Source organism: Rhopalosiphum padi, chromosome 2, assembly GCF_020882245.1.
Source record: "Rhopalosiphum padi isolate XX-2018 chromosome 2, ASM2088224v1, whole genome shotgun sequence".
Classification (NCBI taxonomy): Eukaryota; Metazoa; Arthropoda; class Insecta; order Hemiptera; family Aphididae; genus Rhopalosiphum; species Rhopalosiphum padi.
In genome coordinates this window covers 49,854,881-49,878,525 of record NC_083598.1, presented here as the reverse complement: position 1 = coordinate 49,878,525, position 23,645 = coordinate 49,854,881, and the positions used below count along the sequence as shown (strand labels likewise).

General features: G+C 28.6%; 2 protein-coding genes across 2 annotated transcripts; both read left to right on the top strand.

The window, feature by feature from the left end:
* Positions 1 to 9,983: 9,983 nt before the first annotated feature.
* On the top strand, positions 9,984 to 12,422 carry LOC132919001 (uncharacterized). Its single transcript, XM_060980355.1, has 4 exons — positions 9,984 to 10,463; positions 10,595 to 11,096; positions 11,178 to 12,259; positions 12,336 to 12,422. The coding sequence occupies exons 1-4, from the start codon at positions 9,984 to 9,986 to the stop codon at positions 12,420 to 12,422; spliced, it is 2,151 nt and encodes a 716-aa protein (XP_060836338.1).
* Positions 12,423 to 12,428: 6 nt separating this feature from the next.
* Positions 12,429 to 14,690, top strand: LOC132921880 (ATP-dependent DNA helicase pif1-like). Its single transcript, XM_060985122.1, has one exon. The coding sequence runs from the start codon at positions 12,437 to 12,439 to the stop codon at positions 14,510 to 14,512; it is 2,076 nt and encodes a 691-aa protein (XP_060841105.1). The 5' UTR covers positions 12,429 to 12,436; the 3' UTR covers positions 14,513 to 14,690.
* The last annotated feature ends 8,955 nt before the right edge of the window (positions 14,691 to 23,645 follow it).

The window sequence follows — 23,645 nt, the reverse complement described above, 5'->3', positions numbered from 1 at the left end:
TAGAATATGTATGCACGATAAGTAGTCGAAAAAAATGCTTTAATTCTCCACTTTGTGAGTGGACTTCGATAAAAAATTAGATGTAGTTTTACTTATAAGACGTTAAGTTTTTTCAAAGTTAAAATTTCCACTATTTTTCAAATAGAAATATAACGGAAAAATTGTTTTCGTTGTTTTGTGTAATTTAAAAAAAGAATAATCGTAGACTTCAAACTATCACAAAATGTTGATGTTAGCATTTCCTACAAATAGAAAAGTTTTATTGTGGTAAAGTAAATTAAATAAATGATTTTAATATTAAACACTATTCATTTATTATTAGCATCATCTGAAAAGTATTTTGAAATATCTAGTATACAAAACAGTATTAAACTTCACAATATACTTATTAATTATAAAACATTACTTTTACATCTATCATAGTTAAATAATAGCCATTAAACAAAATATGTAGATAATAAAAACAATAATAACAAAAAAATTTGTAGACAGACTTACGAAACGGAAGACATCCTATATAAATTTAATCAAATATATAAAAATTATAATTTTATAAATTTAGAATAAGCGATACATAAACTAAATAAATAATTTTTATTATAAAATGTGTAGTTATAATTATAATGTTCATAGTTTGGTATAAATTATAAAAAATACATATTACATATTATATTACGGTTTAAGTAGAAAAATTGGACATTGTAAACACTAACTGGACGTCCGACGTTGTATTATACAAAGCACGTAATATTTGAATGTAAATTTATGTATATTACATAATTACAATTTATGTACATTTATGTATACCTAACACACACGCCCTTCATAACCGTGATGAGGAAGTTGATTATGTGTTATTGGATATTTTACCACTTTTCGTTTTAAAGTTGAACCGGGATTGGAGCGCCGCACAGATTTACCTCGGGAGGAAAGAGCTGGTCTAAGCGAAAATGTGGTATTTAGACTTGCTATGGATTAATTTAAATCTCCATTTGGTATACTAATTCTCCATATGGTCTAGGTGAGTTTGAAGGTTTGCAGATACTATGAATGGATTGTCATGCATAGATGAGATAATTACATTGTCGTCGGCATAGTCTGCTACGTATGTATTTAGTGTAATTGGTTAATCTGCGGCGAATATATTATAGAGAATGGATGACAAAATGCCCTCCTGTGTGACCTAATGTTAAACATCAGTTCGTAATAATAACGTAATATAATATTATAATTATGAAAATAAAGAAGGAAATAAGAATAATAAATAATACTAATACGTAACGAAAACATAATATATACATAATACATATAATAATAAAAATTATAGTTATTGTTTTGATAAGATAACGAATCGGCTATTTATTTCTGATTGTCAGAATACCAGTTAAGATAAAAAGGTAATAAAAGGTCTAATGTAAACTCCGCCAGTTTTAATTTCAACGGCAATAGTTGTGGATTTCGAATTAACAATTCATAATACATGCAAAAAAAATATGGCCTAATGTTAATTTAGTAGAATATCGATTTCATCTCAGTCAATCATGATGGAGGGCAATACAAAACTTTGGACTGAGTGTTGAATATAAAGGTGAATCAGAAATCAGTAAGTGGCTTCATCTATGTTTTGGAATATTGTTTTTATCTCTCAAAAAACTTTTCGATGTATTTGCATTTACTTTAAAAACAATCATGTCATCCGACCCAAGAGTAATTAACATCTCAGACTACCTTGTTGACAATTAAATAAATAAGCAATGATTAATTAAAAACGAATTACTTTTAAACAAAGCCTTTGAGTTTTTTATAGCTGAAATTATAGACATAATTTATTAACTTGTGAATTAAATGTTTAAAGTTTTTGGTAATGGTAAATGCAATAATAAAAATATATTTTCTTTTTAAATAAAATTTGCTTATTGATTTAAAAGAATAATATAAATTCACATAACACAATAATTATTTGGGTATACATTTACAAAAATATATACGCCCCGAATACTTTAATTTGTTATAAATACCTAGTTTAAAACTCTCATTAATAGTAATTGGATTATTTTATTTTTTTTGTAGTTCGAGTATTATGTTGAATAATAATACCTTATTGTAATAGGTAATGATGAAACATAATAATGTAAGTACTATAAAATAGAATGTGTAGACAAAACACAAGAAAGAAGATCGGTTTTAATTTTTTTTTTTTTACTAATTTTTATAAATATAAATTAAAATAGGAATTTTTGACTTACATTTCTTCGCCGAAATTATAAAACAATTTTAAATTAATAGATACTATTAAAATATTAAAACCGTTAAGAAACATTTTAATATTTGATTTTTTAATGACGTTTTTTTAGTCTTTTTTTATAAAGCATTACATTTTATTGTGTGTAATGTAAATATATACTGCTGTAATCTCGTTTTGGAAAAGAATCTAAGTACCAATACTCATAGGCGTAACTTGAACTCGTTTCACGTAGGTGCAAAAATAATTTTTCAGAATCTCTACACATTTTCATAATCTTTTTTAAATTTAATTTTTATAATAAAACTGTTTTATAATTTTTACAACTATTTTTCATTCAACTAATTTTAAGCAAACATTTTTTTTATATATATTATAAGTTTTATTCCAAACAATAATAAAATAACTACTTTTTTTTAAACTATAATTAATTTTTATAAATTACAAAGAAACTTTATAGAAATCAAATTTTTTTTACATAATAATATAGTATATTGATAAAATAATATTAATAATACTATAAATTAACATAAATTTGAAACCAAAATTATTTTAGTTCCAATCGTCTTCCTCGAATTGTTGATTGTGCATCGAATTGGTCAATAATTATATCAAAATTGTATTCATATTTTTTTTCTATATGTAATAAAGCCAAACCCTTTGTCTTTCTTGGTGAATACTTTTTCGAGTATAAGTTATAAGATGGCGTAACGCGTAGGTAACAACTGACGAAAATGAATGTTCTGATGAAGCTGAACTCATAGGAATTGATAATACAAGTTTTAATAATTTATTTAAATTGTTGAAACATAAAGTAAGACTAGTAGAAGTAATTAAATCAGTTATCATTTAAAAAAACTAAAACATGCGATGATAATGTGAATAACTGATAAAGTAGGGAATATATTGTAACCAAAGAACCTCTTCATAAACCATAGTATTGGTAAATATATATTTTATATTATAGACATAATCTAGAAATTTTAGATGTTTTTGTCACATTTACACGGCTTTATAATTTATGCCATGAATACAATATTTTATTGGATATTTTAAATTTAAACTATAATTGTAAATTATGATGTCTTACTATTTCTCACCGCGGTCCTTACAAAATTCACTTGGAGTCATTGGTTGAATTTCTATAAATAAATGACAACATATTTTATTCTATTGGACTGTATTTTTGAATTGTTAAAAAACATATCATTAAACAGACTAACACAACTGTATTATACTATTACTCGGACAACTACTGTGATATATTTAACATTTAATATTTATAAAAATAATTACAAACATTACCGAATAATTGTGCTTACTGTTGAAAATATTGGATATTTTCTTTACATTTTTGAAAAACATTTGTACATAATTATCTAAAGGTGATAGATTTGATTAATATGTATGTAATTTTTATAAAATCTATATATAAAAATTTTATTAGATGTACCTATAATGTATTTGTTACTCTAAATGTTATAGATCTATGATGAATTTTAACTGACTATTTGAATAACTTATAAATAATTAAGCTCATAAAATTAATAATATATATTTTTAAATTGTATGATTAAAACCCATTAAATATTATGAATAGCGACGATCAGCAATATAATTTAAATTTCCTAGTGATGATATTTAAACTGCTTTGATAAACGCATTTAAATTTAGAATCTTAGATTTTTATATATTACATGATACCTTAATAATTTTAATGTTTGTTTATTATTTTTATGATTTAAATAATAACTTTTATATTATATATATATATATTTTTTTAAATATTACAATAGCTGATACATTTAATCCATTAACTGTTAGCTATGTCCCCTCTACCTTAATTTTAATTAACTACAAAGACTTTATTTTAAGCCGTCTGCAACTTAAAAATTATGTTGACGAGAGTAGTGTTATTTCTTTACCATCCTTATCGCAGTCGCGAACAATATTTTTCGGATAAATAATCATCATGTTGATATATATATATGTGGTTTTCATTATAACACATACAAAACATCATAACAATAAACTTTACAAAAAAATTATTTCCTAAATAATAATGATTTATCTTTTTGAGTAAACACTGCAGTGTTCATTTAATAACATGACGATTAATGTCTGTCCTTATTAAAGTTTAGAGATCAGCAGAGGAAGGGATACCTGCCCGAAGAGAGAAATTTACTTTGAAGGCAACAATTTTTCACCCAACGTTTCTTCCTTTGATTGATTATGTGTAGGTATTCCCTCCATAATTGAGTCATGTGTCGCTTTCAACTTCATATCAATAACTGCGAACCAGTTTTCTATAATTAAATTCTTTATTTGATCTATAAATCTCCTCTCCAAATAATAAATATTCTATACTGTCCAAACATCCTTATAGTCTTTAAACATTGCCTCTTGCCGTGATAATTTAGATATTTCTGATTTTTCTTCCCTTTTAAGGTTGATAATTTTGACCTTTAACTATCAGTCTAATAACTGCATGTTTCTGCTAACCCCCACAAGTAAACACTCATATATATATACATTTAGTTGTATTCAAATTCGCAACGTTATAATCTCCAGATACATCACCACAAGTGTCATAATATTTCTATTATTTCAACCACCTTACTATTTTAATGTAACATAATTTTAAGTATGTTTTCTGTTTTATATCTTTGTGATTGAAGATTTTAAATTTCATCTTACACATTGTCTAACTATGTATTAATACTATTTGTTATAAACTGTTGGTACATATCATAAAATTTTGTATGGTGTGTTGAACAAAAAATTAATATTGTATAAATAATAAAAATGTATATATTATTATGTTATATAATTAATTTATTATAGATAAATGTATAATTATTCTATTATAGCATGCATTTAAGCTATATGACATATCAAAAAGGTATGAAGTTTAATTAATAATAGATCGTTTAATATTTAACCATATAACGTATTTCACTATAATCTATCTAACTTACTTATTGTAATGTCTTGATCTGTATTTAAATCGTTTGAATTAATTTGAACATCATCTTGATTTTCTGCTATAATTAATTTTTTATTAAAATCAATCTCATTAATAAATTGTACATGTATACATGAGCATGCATTTAAACTTTAGGCAATTGTGAAAAAATAAAATGTTCGATTAATAACGCGTAAGTTTATTAGTTAAGTATAAAACGTATTTCACAAAAATAAATCTAAGAACTTACGGTTTACTTCAACCGGTTCGCTTACAGGGTCAACTTCAAAGCCTACAATTTCTGCGATAGTTAATTTTGTATTAAAATCACTCTCATATACGTATTTATATATATATACATTGGCATATATTTAAACTATAGGCTATAACGTAAAAACTTAAAAGTTTAATTAACCATGTATAATAGTTTAATAGTTAAACATAAAACATATTTCACGATAATAAATCTAAGATCATACCTTTTTCTTTAAATTGAGCTTTATTTAAACCGTTTAAATACATTTGAAGTTCTTCTACAGTGTCTGCAATTATTAATTACAATCACTCTCATGAAGTTAAGTATCGTACAATTCATAAATAAAAAATATTTTTTGTAATAATATATAGATGTTGATACAACTATTAAATATTAGGTGATATCATCGGTAAAACTATAATGCATTGGAAACTGCATTATATTAGTATAAACTACAATCGAAAAAAATATCTATTAATTTTGTATATGTTCATATTTACATATATATATATACAAATTACAAAATTATATACATTCCTTATTTAAAAAAAGGTTATGAGATCAATTGATGGTTGTTAAAAAAATAATGTTTTTATTAAAAAATTATGTTTTAAAATATTTTTTATCCTTATATTTTTCTTATTTTTTTACTTTTGAATGACAACATAGAATTTTAATTTCAAATTCTAAAGCATAATATTTTTCTAAGTATTATGATACTATAAATAGTGATACTTTAAATACTTATAACTCATAAACTACTTGCTCTAAATTCGATTTTTATGTATCAAAATACTCAAAAAAATATTCTGCTTTGAAATATGAAATTAAAATTCTATGTTGTCATTCAAAAATGTAAAAAACTTAAAAATATATAAGGATAAAAAATATTTTAAAATATAATTTTTTAATAAAAACATTATTTTTTAATAACTTGAAATTATGTAAAAAAAATGCTTTCAAAAACATCAATTCTTTTTGAAATAATTGAGTGTGCAATAATAAAAGAATCACTGTATATACAATAAAGGTATATATTTCCATGTTTAAAAAAAGGTTATGAAAATAACAATTGATGAAATTTGGTACTTTAGTTTTCAATGCTATAAACGCTTGAATATTTGTTTGTAAGCGATTATCAGTCATCACGGTGTATGTGACAATGTTTACTAATTGTTCTATGACAACAAAACCAATGTTTACATTGATTACACTGACATAGTGACATTATCTCTATTAGCAACGACGTTGGTAAATAGTTGACAGTCGTCGATTAGCTGTAAAGACGATATATTCTTTTTTACTTCGATGACAACCGCAAAATATGTTTACGATATTTGTCAGTAGGTATACTATTAATAGTTAGTTAAAGTTGGCAACAGGAATGGATAATATTTTTTGGTTTATTTTATGCTTAATTTATTAGATATAAAAAACAACCATTTTATTTTTCAAGCCAAAAAGTCTGTGACAACTGAGTAATTATTTATTTTCAAGCCCCCATTGTAAAATTCTACGTTCTCCACTGTTTAAAATGACATCATTTATATTTGCAACGACGTTGGTGAACAGTAGTAAGTTGTATATTCGTAAAGACGATACAATTTTTGGCTAATGGTTCCGCAAAATATGTTTACAATATTTATCGACACTCTTGGTGGTTATAGTTAAAATGGCAATAGGAACAAATAATATTTTTTTGTAAAGTTCTGATTATTTGTGTTTGAAATTTATAAATATGGACCTACAACTATTAGAAATATAATTAATGAATAAATTCTCAAATAATACGAACAGGATATATCATTGGTGATGGGTTGGGATAATAGAGAACATAACAAAATTGAATATATAACCACCATTGTTATAAAACGTATTTAATTACTTTTGAAATGTATTGACTTATTATAAATTTTGTATTTAAAATAATTTAACTGTCAAATTTTAAAATTCTTAAAAATATCATTCTGACCTCTCTGAAAAATAACGTATGGCTTACAATGTATTTACTATTTATAGATTATTATCACTCTAAAACTGTTAACTTATACTAATATATATATATATATATATGTATATATCGTATTTACGTTTCCAAATATTTAAACTCTTTAAAATGTTAATGTTCAACGTTATCTAATTTTTCATTTTAAGTTGGATACTAAAAAAAAAAATAAAATTTTAAATACAGATTAGATTGAACGTTATCAACAAAATTAATTAATTGAATTACAAGAATCGATAAATGCATGAAAATAAAAAACATTATAGCATTATACAATACATTTTGAAACCCTAATTTAAATTACTTACCAAATTGCATTACAAACACGTAGTTTAATACTCCATTTTTCTCTATACAAATATATCACACGTTTATAATATTCAAAATCACGAGTAGAACAACAGACAAGTCATTTTAATAGATAGGTGAACCAAAATTTGTTCATATCATAAACTTCTACCTACTTACCCTTAAACCCCATCTCTGCTAATTGATCTGTTATTCATACATTAAAATTAGAAATACAATATTGGTGAACATAAAATTTATTAAAAAAAATTGTTTGTGAAAACTGTTATTAAATCAATAAATAAAGTTAATTTCAAATCTGGTAATATAACTCATACCAAAGGTGTGTTTTAAAATAAAAAAGATGTCCAAAAAAAAAAAAATGAGGTATGAATGAATATAATTGAATATTTTCGCAGTTAATGAGTTGTGTCTCAACAGTTTTATGAAGTTTTACATAAGTTGTGTGCTGATAAATTCAAAACGATAATTTACACATGAATAAGATATCAATAAAATGTATAAAACGGTATCTTTGAAATGCCTAATTTTTAATATAACTAAAATGATTTATGTAGTTATTTTTTATTTTTTTTTATAATAGTTACACCAAACTTGTGTGTAATCCGAAAAAATATGAGATACACAATCCGTGTAACTCAAAAAAAAACTGATGTATACAATTCAGTATTTGGGACAACTCGTTTGCAGCCGAATATTTGTACATGATAAATCAAGAATATTACATAGTTATGTTTATTGTTTAAGGTATAAATAAAAACAAACGAATGACTAGTACGTAAATTGCTTTCGATGTATCATGTTTAAATTGCGTAAATCAATCATAAATTATATTGATGACTTATACAAACTCTCTTACTCTCGCAAACTAAAAAAAAATAAATAATAACTATAATACCTAGTTGTAATAAATAATAAAAGTAGAACATTTAAAAGTGATTTATGTCATTGAATAAATATATCCGTATGTAAAATTGTTATAGTTATTATTGTTTATTGATAATCATCGTATTTCAAAATATCTATATACCTAATTTATTATCAACTTTATATATTACATATGATTATTAATACAGATGATTATCTTATATATTTATAATTTTAACGAAACATAAATTTTTGATTAGGTCAGTTATGATACGGTATGTCTCGGTGTCCCTGCTGGTCCTAACTGAGTAATAGAAGCTGAGAAAAAATAATTTTAAGATTGTATTATTTAATAATATAACTATGTTTTACACTGTATCCTTATATAATATGATTATCTTATATTATATTATCTAAAAAAAAAAAAATTATTCAATATGATTTACGGGTTTGGTAATTTCAAAATCTAGCAACCCCATAGTTATAATTAATAGTTATTTATACATTATTTAGATCTTAAAAAACAAAATAAATTATTAGTATTATTTAATACTAGCTGTCCCACCCGACGTTGCCCGGGCAAAAGTCACCTCAGGTGAAAACCGAGATTTTTTTACATTATATTAATAATAGCTGACCCAGCAAAGGTATATGTATTTTTAATTGCGTTTAATAATGTTTGTTGTTTCTTCTAAGTAGTTGCTATAGAATACTAAAAATATGTCTAATAATATTATAGTAGAATTATATTTTTATTTTATATAGTAAAATAATTACTGCTTTTTTATTTATTTAATTGTTTTGAATTAATTTTGTTATAATATATACCATCTCCTATTTCAACCCCTTACAGCCCTTTTTAATATTAAAAAGTAGCCTATGTCTTTTCTAAGTGTCTAAACTATCTATGAGCCAATTTTCATTTAAATCAGCTGTTTAGTAGTTCCGGAGCGTATTCAATACAAACAATCAAATCTTTCCTCTTTATAATATCTATTATATAAAAATAAGTCCGGTTTTCCTCCCTGACGCTATAACTCCAGAACGCACGAACCGATTTCCACGGTTTTGCATTCGTTGGAAAGGTCTTGGGCTCCGTGAGGTTTATAGCAAAGAAAATTCTGGAAAATTCAGGAAAAATTCAACAGAAAAGTGGGGAAATCGTTTTTCACATACAGCGCCATCTATTATACATAGCATGTACTTCAAACCAATAGCAACGGTGCGTGATAAAGTGTGTGACAGATATCATTATTCTCTGTTCAGTTAATTTCATTTATTGTAAATTATATGGATCGTGCATTTGAAGTTAAATTCAACACTATGTCCATAGTCCAAAATGCCTAGAGAACGACGTGCGAACATCGGCCGCCGCACAAGACATGCAAGCCAGCAACAAGTCTATTCAAGGAACTTAAGAGAAGAAAGACAAAATATAATAAGAGAAAATGACCGATTGAGACATCGCGTGAGCACACGAAGATCATTGGCATCATACAATCGCTTGGCATTCCAATATGATCCCACTGCGAACTACAGTGATGATGAAAATTTGGATATTGGACGAATGACGACTATATGCCGATATTGCAATGCGGTAAAGTTCAAAAGAGAAACGGTTGGATTGTGCTGCGCAAGTGGAAAAGTCAAACTGGATCCATTACTTACACCACCACAGCCACTGAAAACATTGTTTGATGGAAGTGATCCCGATTCCAGCCATTTTCTTCAACACATCCTTGAATACAATAACTGCTTTCGCATGACTTCCTTTGGAGCTAATATCATTCGAGAAGGCGGCTTCATGCCGACTTGCAAGGTAAAAGATACAACACACATAACCAACACATAATTGCAACACATAACAACTTCATATACACCACACACTACACCATCACACGATTTACAATGTATTCATGAACAAATTTTAATGATTATTTGCAATTACAGATACAAGGTCAAATATATCATTTGCATGGTTCAATGGTGCCAACACCAGATGAACCGCATCAATTTCTGCAAATATATTTCATTTCGTCGATGGTGGATCAGCTGAACGTGCGGTGCAATATACAGGGAGCACAACAGTTAAAGAGACGAATTATTGAACAGTTGCAAGCATTTTTTCACGCTAATAATGCTGTGGTTAATATGTTCAAAACAGCATTGGAACGAATGCCATCGGATACGCACAAATTTGTCATAAGAGCGGATTGTACTCCGACAGGTGAACATGTGCGAAGATTCAATGCACCCACCGTTAATGATGTTGCTGCAATTATTGTTGGCGATCCAACTAAATCACGAGACATTGTCGTTCAGCGAAGAAGCAATATCATGCATCGTGTAAACGAGACACATCGTTTGTACGATGCGTTACAATATCCAATCATTTATTGGCAAGGGCAAGACGGATACGACATCACGTTGAAGATGGTCGATCCAATTACAGGTACAATATTCACACACTAATTATTTCCATTATTACTTTTATTGGTTTCCATTAACAATTCATTTAATTTTGCATTTTCAGGAGTATCAACGAATAATAAAAATCTAAGCGCAATGAATTACTATGCGTATCGTATGATGATTCGTACACATGAGGAGAATGTCATTCTGAAGTGCGGTCGGCTATTCCAGCAATTCGCTGTTGACATGTATGTCAAAGTCGAGACCGAACGTTTAGCGTTCATCAGATTCAATCAGCCAAAGCTACGATCTGAGGACTATATACACTTGCGTGATGCTATTCATTCAGATGGTGATGTTCAGAATATTGGACGACTGACGATTCTCCCATCAACTTATATCGGAAGCCCACGCCACATGCACGAATACGCTCAAGACGCTATGACGTACGTGCGAAATTATGGAACTCCGGATTTATTTATTACGGTCACATGCAATCCGAAGTGGACGGAAATTGAACGCGAGTTGGAACCGGGTCAAAAACCGCAAGATCGCCATGACATAATCGCCAGAGTATTTCAGCAAAAACTCAAGGTTATGATGGATGTGCTTACTAAGTATCGAGTTTTTGGTGACACACGTTGTTATATGTACTCGGTGGAATGGCAGAAGCGTGGACTACCGCATGCTCATATCCTAATTTGGTTGCTGAACAAATTACATTCAAATGAAGTGGATGACATCATATCAGCTGAAATTCCTGATCCAGTCACTGATCCCCGTCTACACGACATTGTGACGTCACAGATGGTGCATGGACCGTGCGGTGCATTAAATCCATTATCGCCTTGCATGGCTGATGGAAAGTGCACAAAACGATATCCGCGACCGTTAGTTGCTGAAACAGTCACAGGGAACGATGGATATCCAGTTTATCGTCGGCGTTCAAAAGAAGATAACGGTCGAACTATCAAAGTTAAAGTTCAAAATCAAGAGATTGAGATCGGAAATGAATTCATTGTACCATATTGCCCGCTGCTATCACGAATTTTCGAAACACATGCAAACGTTGAGAGTTGTCATTCGGCCAAATCAATCAAATATTTGTGCAAGTACGTCACAAAAGGCAGCGACATGGCTGTGTTTGGTATTGCGTCGGAAAATGTGAATGACGAAATCAGCAACTTCCAAATGGGCAGATACGTCAGTACTAATGAAGCACTGTGGCGATTATTGTCATTTCAAATTCATGAAAGATATCCCACAGTTGTACATTTAGCAGTGCATTTGGAAAATGGCCAAAGAGTTTACTTCACTGAGGCTAATGCGGCACAACGAGCTGAGAGACCACCATCGACAACGTTGACTAGCTTCTTTGCAATGTGTGAAGCAGATCCATTCGCAGCGACGCTGATGTACGTTGAAATGCCCAAGTATTACACTTGGAATCAATCAACAAAGAAATTCCAACGTCGCAAACAAGGAACCCCAGTTCCAGACTGGCCACAGGTGTTTTCAACTGATGCACTAGGTCGTATGTACACTGTTCATCCTAGAAACGATGAATGTTTTTATTTGCGACTGCTGTTAGTAAATGTACGTGGACCGAAATCATTTGCGCATTTGAAAACTGTGAATGGCCACCAATGCCAAACATATCGAGAAGCATGTCAACTATTGGGTTTGCTGGAGAACGATTCTCATTGGGATTTAACACTTGCAGATTCAGTTGTTTCATCAAATGCGTACCAAATACGAACGCTGTTCGCAATTATCATCACCACATGTTTTCCTTCACAACCAATTCAGTTATGGAACAAATACAAAGACGCCATATGTGAAGATATCTTGCATCGCTTGCGTATTCAAACGAATAATCCTGACATCCAAATAACCGATGAAATCTACAATGAAGGATTGATTCTGATTGAGGATCAATGCTTGACTATTGCAAACAAGCTACTGATTGAAGTAGGAATGATTGCGCCAAATCGATCGATGCACGATGCATTCAACCAAGAATTAAATCGAGAGCTGCAATACAATGTTGATACATTGCAGGAATTCGTTAGAAATAATGTTCCGTTGCTGAATGAACAGCAAAAACAAGTATACAAAACATTAATGCAAGCGGTGGACAATAATACTGGTGGTCTATTCTTCCTGGATGCACCTGGAGGAACAGGGAAAACATTTGTCATTTCATTGATTTTGGCCACTATTCGATCAAGATGTGACATAGCTTTGGCGTTAGCATCATCTGGAATTGCGGCGACTCTTCTAGATGGCGGTCGTACTGCACATTCTGCGCTTAAGTTGCCACTCAATTTAAACACAATTGATACTCCAACGTGCAATATTTCCCGATCCAGTGCAATTGGAAAATTGTTAATGCAATGCAAGCTCATTGTTTGGGATGAGTGCACAATGGCACATAAGAAATCACTTGAAGCACTTAACTTCACACTGAAGGATCTTCGGAGAAATAACAACATCTTTGGCGGCTTGATGATATTGTTGGCAGGCGATTTCAGGCAGACGTTGCCAGTAGTTCCCCGTGGAACGCCTGCAGATGAATTGAATGCTTGCCTAAAGGCATCACCTTTATGGAATAACGTAAAAACATTATCGCTAACCACTAATATGAGAGTTCAACTTCAAAATGATCAAAGTGCTGCACAATTTTCCAAACAATTGTTAGATCTTGGAAATGGAAAAGTCCCAGTTGATGCGACATCTGGATTAATTACTCTTACCAACGACTTTTGCCGATTTGTAGACACTCAATTAGTTCTTATTGAAAATGTTTTCCCAAACATTAGTGAGAATTATAAGAATTATGCTTGGTTAAGTCAACGAGCAATTCTTGCAGCAAAGAATAATGATGTCCACGCACTGAATTTCACCATTCAATCAAAAATTGCTGGCGATTTGGTGACATACAAATCCGTTGATTCAATAACAAATCCCGATGATGTAGTAAATTATCCAACGGAGTTTTTGAACTCTCTGGAGATACCAGGATTTCCACCACATAACTTGCAACTGAAAGTTGGTACAGTTATTTTGATACTGCGTAATTTGAATCCACCGCGACTTTGCAACGGTACTCGACTTTCGGTAAAGAGACTTATGCCGAATTTAATTGAGGCAACCATTATTAACGGAAAGTACGCAGGTGAAAATGTATGTATTCCTCGAATACCAATGATTCCGACTGATCTTCCGTTTGACTTCAAACGATTGCAATTCCCAGTTCGCCTTGCGTTCGCAATGACAATTAATAAGTCGCAAGGCCAATCGCTTAGTGTTTGCGGGATAAATTTGGAAAATCATTGTTTTTCACATGGACAGTTATACGTTGCGTGTTCACGAGTTGGGAAACCATCCGCTTTGTTTGTGTTAACGTCAGACCAAAAAACAAAAAATGTGGTTTACCAAAGAGCACTACAATGAAACAATTAAATAACACTTCATTTTAGTAGGTAATTGAAATGAATTTATTACTGTTGTGAAATGAAATAAATATTTTCCTTTTCAAATATATAACAAAAAAAATTTTTTTTCTTTATCTTTTAATCACCAAACGAAATGTTACATAAAACGAATCTGGTGGCGAAACGGAGTTCGCCGGGTCTGCTATATCGTATTATAAACATCAAAAATAATGTCAAAATAGTTAACACTTTATAAGAAATCATTATTAGATGTTATTACAAAAAAAAAAACTATAACGAATGAACATACAACTTGTTTTACAATGAATAGAATATTAATGTTTTTTGAACAGGTACAATATAAATTATTTGTTTGTTTATATATAAACATAAAGCTAAGTAATCATTTCAACTATTATACTTTAAATACTGTACTATGAAAATATCTGTTTCAAGACCTATATAAATAATTTATTACACATATGGCTTGGTTACCAACCTACCGTGAAATATAAGAAATAAATGCTGCCATGAAAATTATGAATTATTAACAAATTATCGCGAAACCCATATATCGCATGGAATAAATATCGCCAATATAAAATATAGCAAAAATGTAATTATAACATATATGGAGGGGGGAATAGGAAAATAATAAACGGGGTTTTTTCAACGTTGAATGTAAGTAGGAATAGGTCTCTAGATAAGCTCATCCGATATGTTAGATAATAGGATTTAATTGTCACTATGGCGCAGTAAAGAGTCGTTTGCCGCGTATTTGCGTACGACGCATTAGTGAAAACCAATGAATCGGTAGTTAAGGTGCAGCGGGCATTCAAACTTCGCTTCGGGATCCTAATCAGTAGGTTTCAGCTGTTGAACGATTGATAACTTTTAAGAATAGAACTTCGATACACAGCTGATGATACGGCGAATGGAAGAACGAGGAATTTGAAGAGCTTAACCTCGTTTTCACACCAAACGTCGTGGGACTTAAAACAAAAGTTGCTCGTACCCTCTGCGTTATTACAGTAATTTGGGACCAGGTGGTTTTTTTTTTATAATTAACTGTCCTAGGTTAAGTTCTCGTTGTTCTAAAACTGTCGAACTACCTCATAATTGTTTTCCGATTGAGAACAGTACCGCAACGACCGACGCTGAACTGAAGTCTGAATGAACCCGAATACGACTCCTCGTACACAAATTATAAATTATATTATAAAATATTTTAGAAAAATAAATTGTATATATTATACATACAATATTTATGACTCATTGACACATACTAACTAGCTGTATATTTATAATAAATAATTAATATCTAAGTATAATAAGATATAAGTAGTTGAAATATATTTAAAGATTATTAAATTATTAGGTATAATTTGAAATAACTGCAGTTAATCAGCAATATAATTATATTATTATTATATTATTATTATTATTTTGGAAATAATTGAAAAATAACTTCTCAACGAACGTTACATAACCACAAAGCATTAACCGAAACTACAATTCTATACAATTGTATTTTATTTTTTTTTCAACTACTATAACTAATGACTATTATTAATTATTATAAATTTTTTTAAATTTGTGTACCCCAACCCCTCCCTGTATACGTGCCTAATTGTTCCACGCATTTCGTTGAGCGTATATAAAATGCATCTGTGTTTGTTATTTTAAAGCCTTACCAATAACATTATGCAAATTTGTATAATTTTAATTTTGATTAAATAATAGAAAACAAAAAAATAACTCTAATAATTTCAAATTACTGAGGTGGCAAAGTTTCGGTGCGGGTCGCTTATCCGAACACACCATTTCTTAAATTATTTTACCTTGTACATTATGTATTGTAATAACGCAAAAATAAGAGAAATTAAAAATAAGGATGGGAAGCCTATAGTGAGATTCTGTTAATTTTATTAGCGACAAGTATAAAGGACACAAGCCTTTAATAAATGTCAGATCTATGGAACCTTTCTCCTACACTTATAAGTGCTGGGAAATTATGGTGACCAATTAGATGTAAATATTAGAATTACTTAAAACTACGTTATTACCTTCCTCCTGATGGTCAGAGGGCTCTCGAGATCGTGATTCGAGAATATAATCAAATACACTGTATAGAGATTAAGTGTAGAAAAGCAGATTTACACAAATCAACGCAAATGAAATAATGCTCATGCACCTTACCTTATTCGCTGTTGAACTCGTTAACCAGTAATTGTCTTAACAAAATTAGAATGGGTTGATCACACGGATCCAAATAAAAAAACAACACTGAAGTATTTCGTAGTAGTGAAAATGGTCCAGTTGTCGCTCGCAGTCTGTCTCCGGTGTGGTGGGTGTATTATTAAAGTATTTGGTGCTCATGCACTCTAGAGAGATGTTACTAATTCTAATGGTGCGTACGCACTGATGAGAGAAGACGACGTGGTCAATCCTGCCAGCGTCGCAGGCGGCTCCGACAAAGGCCTCCGCGTCCTCCGAGAAGTGACAGCGGAGAGCCCCATTGGACCATCCCTTGTCTTTGGCGGCACACGTAAAAGATCACACGCCTTGCGCCATACTGTCGCAGTAAAGTGTGAGTTCCTACGTGGCCAAACAATGTAAATCGTTTCTTTCATCAGTGATCAATAGGGATTATTGGTTTTTATTGACTGCTATCTGCGTGCGACAACTTTACCGTTATTTATTTAAAAAGATAATAAAATATACAATAAATTATATGATGTGTGAGCATATCATTACAGTATTACGTCCAAAAAAAAAAAATAAAATAAACTTTTGTCAAAGGTACGAGGTATCTTCACTGAAGTCATCAAGGTCGAAAAACCTAATATTTAATTTACCAGTTTTACTCTAATTATAGAATATAATTCGATAGTTTCTGTACAAGTAACCCGGTTGTGTTACATAAATCATAATAAATATTATAAAATTATGTACACCTATATTGAAATTTCATGCCCACGGGCCACGAGTTACCTTCAAAATGGATAACAAGCGAAGAAGCCAAAAAACTGATGATAATAGCGATGAAAACCACATCCAACAAGGTTTATGTGTACTGATTTAAAATATAATGGAATTTCAATATTTTTCAAATGGACATTTACGCCTATTGTCCGTTTTAGACGAAAACATCTGGGACGCATAATTAACAATTTAATTTATTAATGTATATAATCGATTTTCATAACGGATTAATATTTGTACGCGTGGGTGGCATATGGCCACCAACTGAAAACAACTGCGGTCGACAACCCGAATGTATGAGAGCTGTTATAATGTTTGCGATCATGGACGAGCGACCGCGGCATGCAGAAGGTGCATAATATGAGACAACTGCCGACCGATCACACAGAGACACAGTGTTAAGAGCATATTTTAGCTATTTATCGTGTAACATATTTCGGGTTAAACGACTTAATTTTGACGCTTTGGTTTTTTTCTAATCATGATGTCTATCAATTATTAAATAACAAATCAACTACCGTATAACAATCATATATTGAACATTTAATGCTTAAAATCTAAAAACCAGTTGCAAAAGCTCGCGTATTGCTTTTTATGTGAAAATAAACAACATTTTATTTGTAAGTACTAAAATTAAATATAGGTAGATGTGGGGACATGGAACGCGGATAATATAAGAAATATTATGTAGTAATGTATGTGTAGGTATTAAGCTTGTTATATTTTCTACTATATGATACTACATAATATTATACACAAAAGTTGTATTTTTATTTTTATTATAATATATTATATCTATCTATAGTATTTTTAAATTAGTATTTTATTATTACATTAATAATATTAATTAGTCGCAATGTTATAAATTGAACGATTCGATTTTAATACCATAATTTATTGACAGTATTACGTTACTTACTGTAGTTATAATTTTTTAATGTATTAATTTGAATTATATTTTAAAGATAATTTAAAAATATTAGTTATTTTAATAAGAAATATTTAAAAAAATACAAATTATGTTATATTTGTTAATAATGTTAGATTTAAGATCTAATACTTAATACTTATTTGTATTTGAAGAGCATTTTTATTTATTTACATCTGACAACAAAAAGTGCGTAATATATTTGAGTACTACAGTACGTCTTATGCATTTAGTATTTTAGTATATATTATTTTTAATATTATTTTATATTACAAATTACAATAATGCATTGCAAGTCTCCTCACCACCTTAACACATTATGCAAGTCGATATTAGATCAACCTTAATGTTGTATGAGGTATTGCATGTGGCGCGTTTTTTTTATTGTGGTTTCCCCGAGTATATAAACTTTAGGCCTAATCCACACAGAGGATAATGGGTGAACAGCCGGACAGCTATAATAAGTGAAACTGTCACGATTTATAGTGTTATGTATATTTTAAGCTAAAATTATAATTGTTATGATATATTTTTGATTCAATAACATTTTAATTTAATTTTTTATGTGCCTAAAAATCTCCCATTACCCTCATTAGCAGTGCTGAATTCAAGACGTATATAATATTAACGATGATCCGAAAAACGGTAATCATTGTTGTCCAATCTGACTCTATAATTCAAATTTATAAATAAAAAACCGTACTCCACAATTAAAATGATATATATTTTTGTCTACTGAATTCAACACTGTACATATTGTAAAAATAAACATAATACCTGAAAATAAATATAATTAATTCGTGCATATACCTAAATAAAATATAAATATAATAATACTATCTATAATATTAAAGTGAGTAGTTTTAACTAAAATTATTTCTAATATTCCACTGATAAATCAAACTTACCTGTATTACATTACCACCTTTACTTTAATAACTGTGTAATAGAAAAGAAACATATTATTCGCGTATCAATATCCATTCGTTGCACCTATATCTAATGTCTTGTTTGTCTTTCTTAAATACCAACGATAGCTGACTTGGATAATATTAGAAAATGCTAACACGCAAGAACACTCAAACACAATGACGCAAAATAGGTTTTCTTAAAAAAAATATTCACTAAAAATTAACATTTAAAATTAAAATCCATTTTCATAGAACAGAACTATTAAACAAAGTGTACTTAAAATAAAAACATTTAACGGATACGTAGGTTTATAAAATTATAACTGAAGTATAAAAATAATATAAATCACGAGTATCTACAGTATACATTATACTAGTAAAATAAACTTAATGTTTAAATATTATTATAATATAATATGACGTGTCATTCTAATTAGCCAGCACAGCATTATGATTTAACTGATCATTTCTATCTAGCCAACATTCTCGGAATATTATAATATGACTATTATGACTAATGTCCGAATAATTGCTAAAATACAAATATATAATACTGTGTTATTATAAGTATAGCCAACACAGTACTGCAGTTATTATGTTTATTGAATTTATTTATTTATAATATAAGCATTTTGTTGAAAAATTATCATTACCTACGAAAACGTAATTTAAGTATATTATAAGCTCTATCACACGAAATGAATTCAAAAATACGGCCATGAAGTTGGCCCACCGACATCGCTCAATCCATTCAAAATCTATGCCAAAATTTCGCGAGTAATTTGTTAGAATTTGCTAGTCATTCCTTCTTCATTCCAACTTCATGGCCGTTTCAAAAATTTAATATATTAGCTAGAGCAACCAATTATCCACAGTAATATATAATTTTATAATTTAATCGTCATAATATTGGAGTAGTTTTAATAAGAAATATTTTAAAAAAAATGTAAATTAATACTTATATTATAATAAAAATATGGATTATTATATACCAACTAATATAATATTATTATAATATTATTTAAACAATTCATTTTTATACAATACTATATTTAGTATGTGATATTGATATTAATTCGTAATAATAGTCTTGTATCAAGTCAAAATTACCTTTTTTTTTTATATATTCAAAAGGGCACAAGTCATGTTACTGAAAACATATACGGAACATGGTGACTTGAAACTGATCCGTCGTTCAATATATTATGTACGAAAAAAGTATTTTCAAATAAAAATGATGAAAATGTATAGTCAATAAACTATATTCACCAATACATTTTTCTACTTTTAAAAAATTGGGGGGGACCCTGGACCCTCACCACAGTTACGGCCTTAGTTATAACTTTATGAGTGATAAAAACTTAGGTGTAAAAATATTTCATGCAAATTTTGAAAAAGCTACACGCATAGTTGTTAAAAAAATATGTAATGATGAATATTTTATTTTATTAATGGTTTTGTCGTTCTAAGCATACTAATTACCATGTCCATTTTTAATCAGAATTAAGAAATCTACATGCATTATTAAAACTATATATTTACATAAAAATCTGTTGATGTTTTTTATAAACTAATAAGTTTTTATAATATTTATATTAAATCAAGATATTTTATTACCTATACCTAAAATCTATCAATTTAAGTCATGTAGGATATAAGTATACATACAATATTATATGAGACATTTTAAATTTATAAAATTTGAATGCATATGATGCCTTTAATATTACTGACAGATGTCATCACAATATTCTTCTGGAGTCTTTAGAAGTTCTTGAAAAAAATTAAATATGAGAATTATTTTTGATAGGTGACATTTTTCACTTGTTATTTATTAAAACGATTACATTTAATTAAGCTAATATAACTATATCAGGTAAACTATTACTAAAATCACACAGTAATTATAGTATATTATACAATTTATTTATTTAAATAATTATAATAACAATTACAACGATAATCGAGTGTTACTTATCAACAGACTTTATTGTTGTATTCAACTCGTAAAAGTCTATCATGGTTTCTAGAAAGTAAACAATTTGATTGATATGTTTATAACATTTTTAATTTGTTTAAAAAATTTTTTATTATTATGTGTATATTATTTATTGGTTGCCAAAATGTTATAAATCTAATATACATGTATAATGACCAAATCTAACGACAATTACATTCTTATAGTTGTAATAAATAAAATGAGAAGGTAAGAAATCAAAAATTTACAAGTTCAAAATAAGGACCACTCTAAATATTGCTACTCAAAAACCGTTTTCTATAATAAACTGCAATTTCTCTTCAAATATCTTCCCCCACTGATAACTACCCCACCTTCAGACTACCATAGTTATTTCTTACATTTACCTCACATCAACATCGTGATCCAGATACTTTTTTTATTTTTTCCCTTTTCAGCTGCGAAATTGACACTTTTGTCTTCCTAATATTAATCTCATTATGTATACCTGCTTACCCTAACAAATAAACACTTACCTACTTATTAAAGTTTTGTCTCAATCAACTTCGTAACGTTACAATATTATGTAGGATCCCTCTATCAGCTTGATAATTTATTTTAGTATTTCGACCGATTTTCTTCTTTGATTAATTATAATTTAAATATGGTTTTTGTGATGACTGATTTAATTCATTCAATTTCTTCTTATACTCGTAGACTGTATTGTTATTTATATAATCACTCATTTTTTTTATAAAAGTTTTTATTTAGGTATGAATTTCTCTGACATAGTCATCTAAACTTATTGTTAATACAAATTAGGCATTTCTAACTTTTGGAAAACAGTTAACAATATATAATACACTGGAATCATAAATAAATACAAGATGGTAGTGTTACAATATAATATTGCAATATGATTACTAATACTATTTGTCATACATTTTACACATCATAAAATAATAATTAGCAACAAATATACAGGGTAACTTTTTAAGCATGCTCACCCCATTATTATGCTTAAATTATGTATATATTCAAATTCTGATTTTTGGAATTTTTAAATGTAATTGAAGACGATATTTTCGAGTACTTAGATTTTTCAAATCATTTAGGGAGTATCCTGTGGTGATACCAACTTTGGTTTTTCAAATGAGAACATATATATTTAAAAGGCAAATGTGAATCAGGTAACTTTTCTGAAAATTTTGACGTATTGAAATCGAAATTTGAACGAAAACTTCCGGAGATATTCTACTTTAAATACTAAGGAATAAGGATAATATAGTCTATTATACTAAATACTTAGTAAATGGATACAAGCTCGATAATTATAATTCGGTATGTAATATAAAAAATTCGTTAATAATTACTACTTATTACTAAATGCTTATGGGTTTATATTGCATCTGACAATTTTCAAAGCAAAGGAAATATGTATGTATAAAACAATTCCTTTTTATTTTATCGAGTATGTTATCTTATAATAGCCTATAGGTATTGTTATTTTTTATAGCATAACTATGATCTAGAATAAAATACTAAATAATCGTCAGTAGTCCAGTCGGTAACACAAATGTAAAATATTGTGTACATGATGATTCGCCAGTTAGAATATGTAAAATCAATTAGAATTAAAAATATATATTGTAATAAAAATAAACATACCGATACCTAATAGTCTTGTATCATTTATACACGACCAGTAGGCAGTAACAGTAATTGCTTCTAGATTACGCACGTGCTATAACTTTAAGATAAGAAATAAAAGGCAATTGCCATAAAATATATAAATATAAAATAAATAGGAACGGATCACGATTAAATATATTGTACAGGTTTGAGGTTACATAATAAACGGTTTTGATATTGTATTTAAAACAGAGCAAGGTGGATTGATATATCTACCTTGAAACACAGATACCAAATATTGATAGTAAACACCAAACAGTGATATAAATCAGCTGTAAAATAATAACTACTAGCGCTCATATGTTAATATTTAGAACTATATTTCCACTTGGAAATACCAATATAAATAGCATGACACAATTTGAAAATTTAATATTATGTTTATTTTGTCGTAAATTCTACTAGTTATTTCAATTTTCAATAAAGTGTTAACATTTTGATTTGTTCAAATAATTTTATAATTGTGTGAAAACTAGAAAAAGTATAATAAGTTGTTACTCAACATTTTTTTTGAGTAGACCTACCTGCATAATTATTTCAAAAGGTAAGTTAATATACAAATGTTATAAAAAGGACTGGTTAAAATAATATATTGTAGTAAATTAACTTAATTATTTTTAAATTTAAATTTGTTTTTCCTTTTAGAAATGTTAAATATTATCTGCCAACACGGATATTG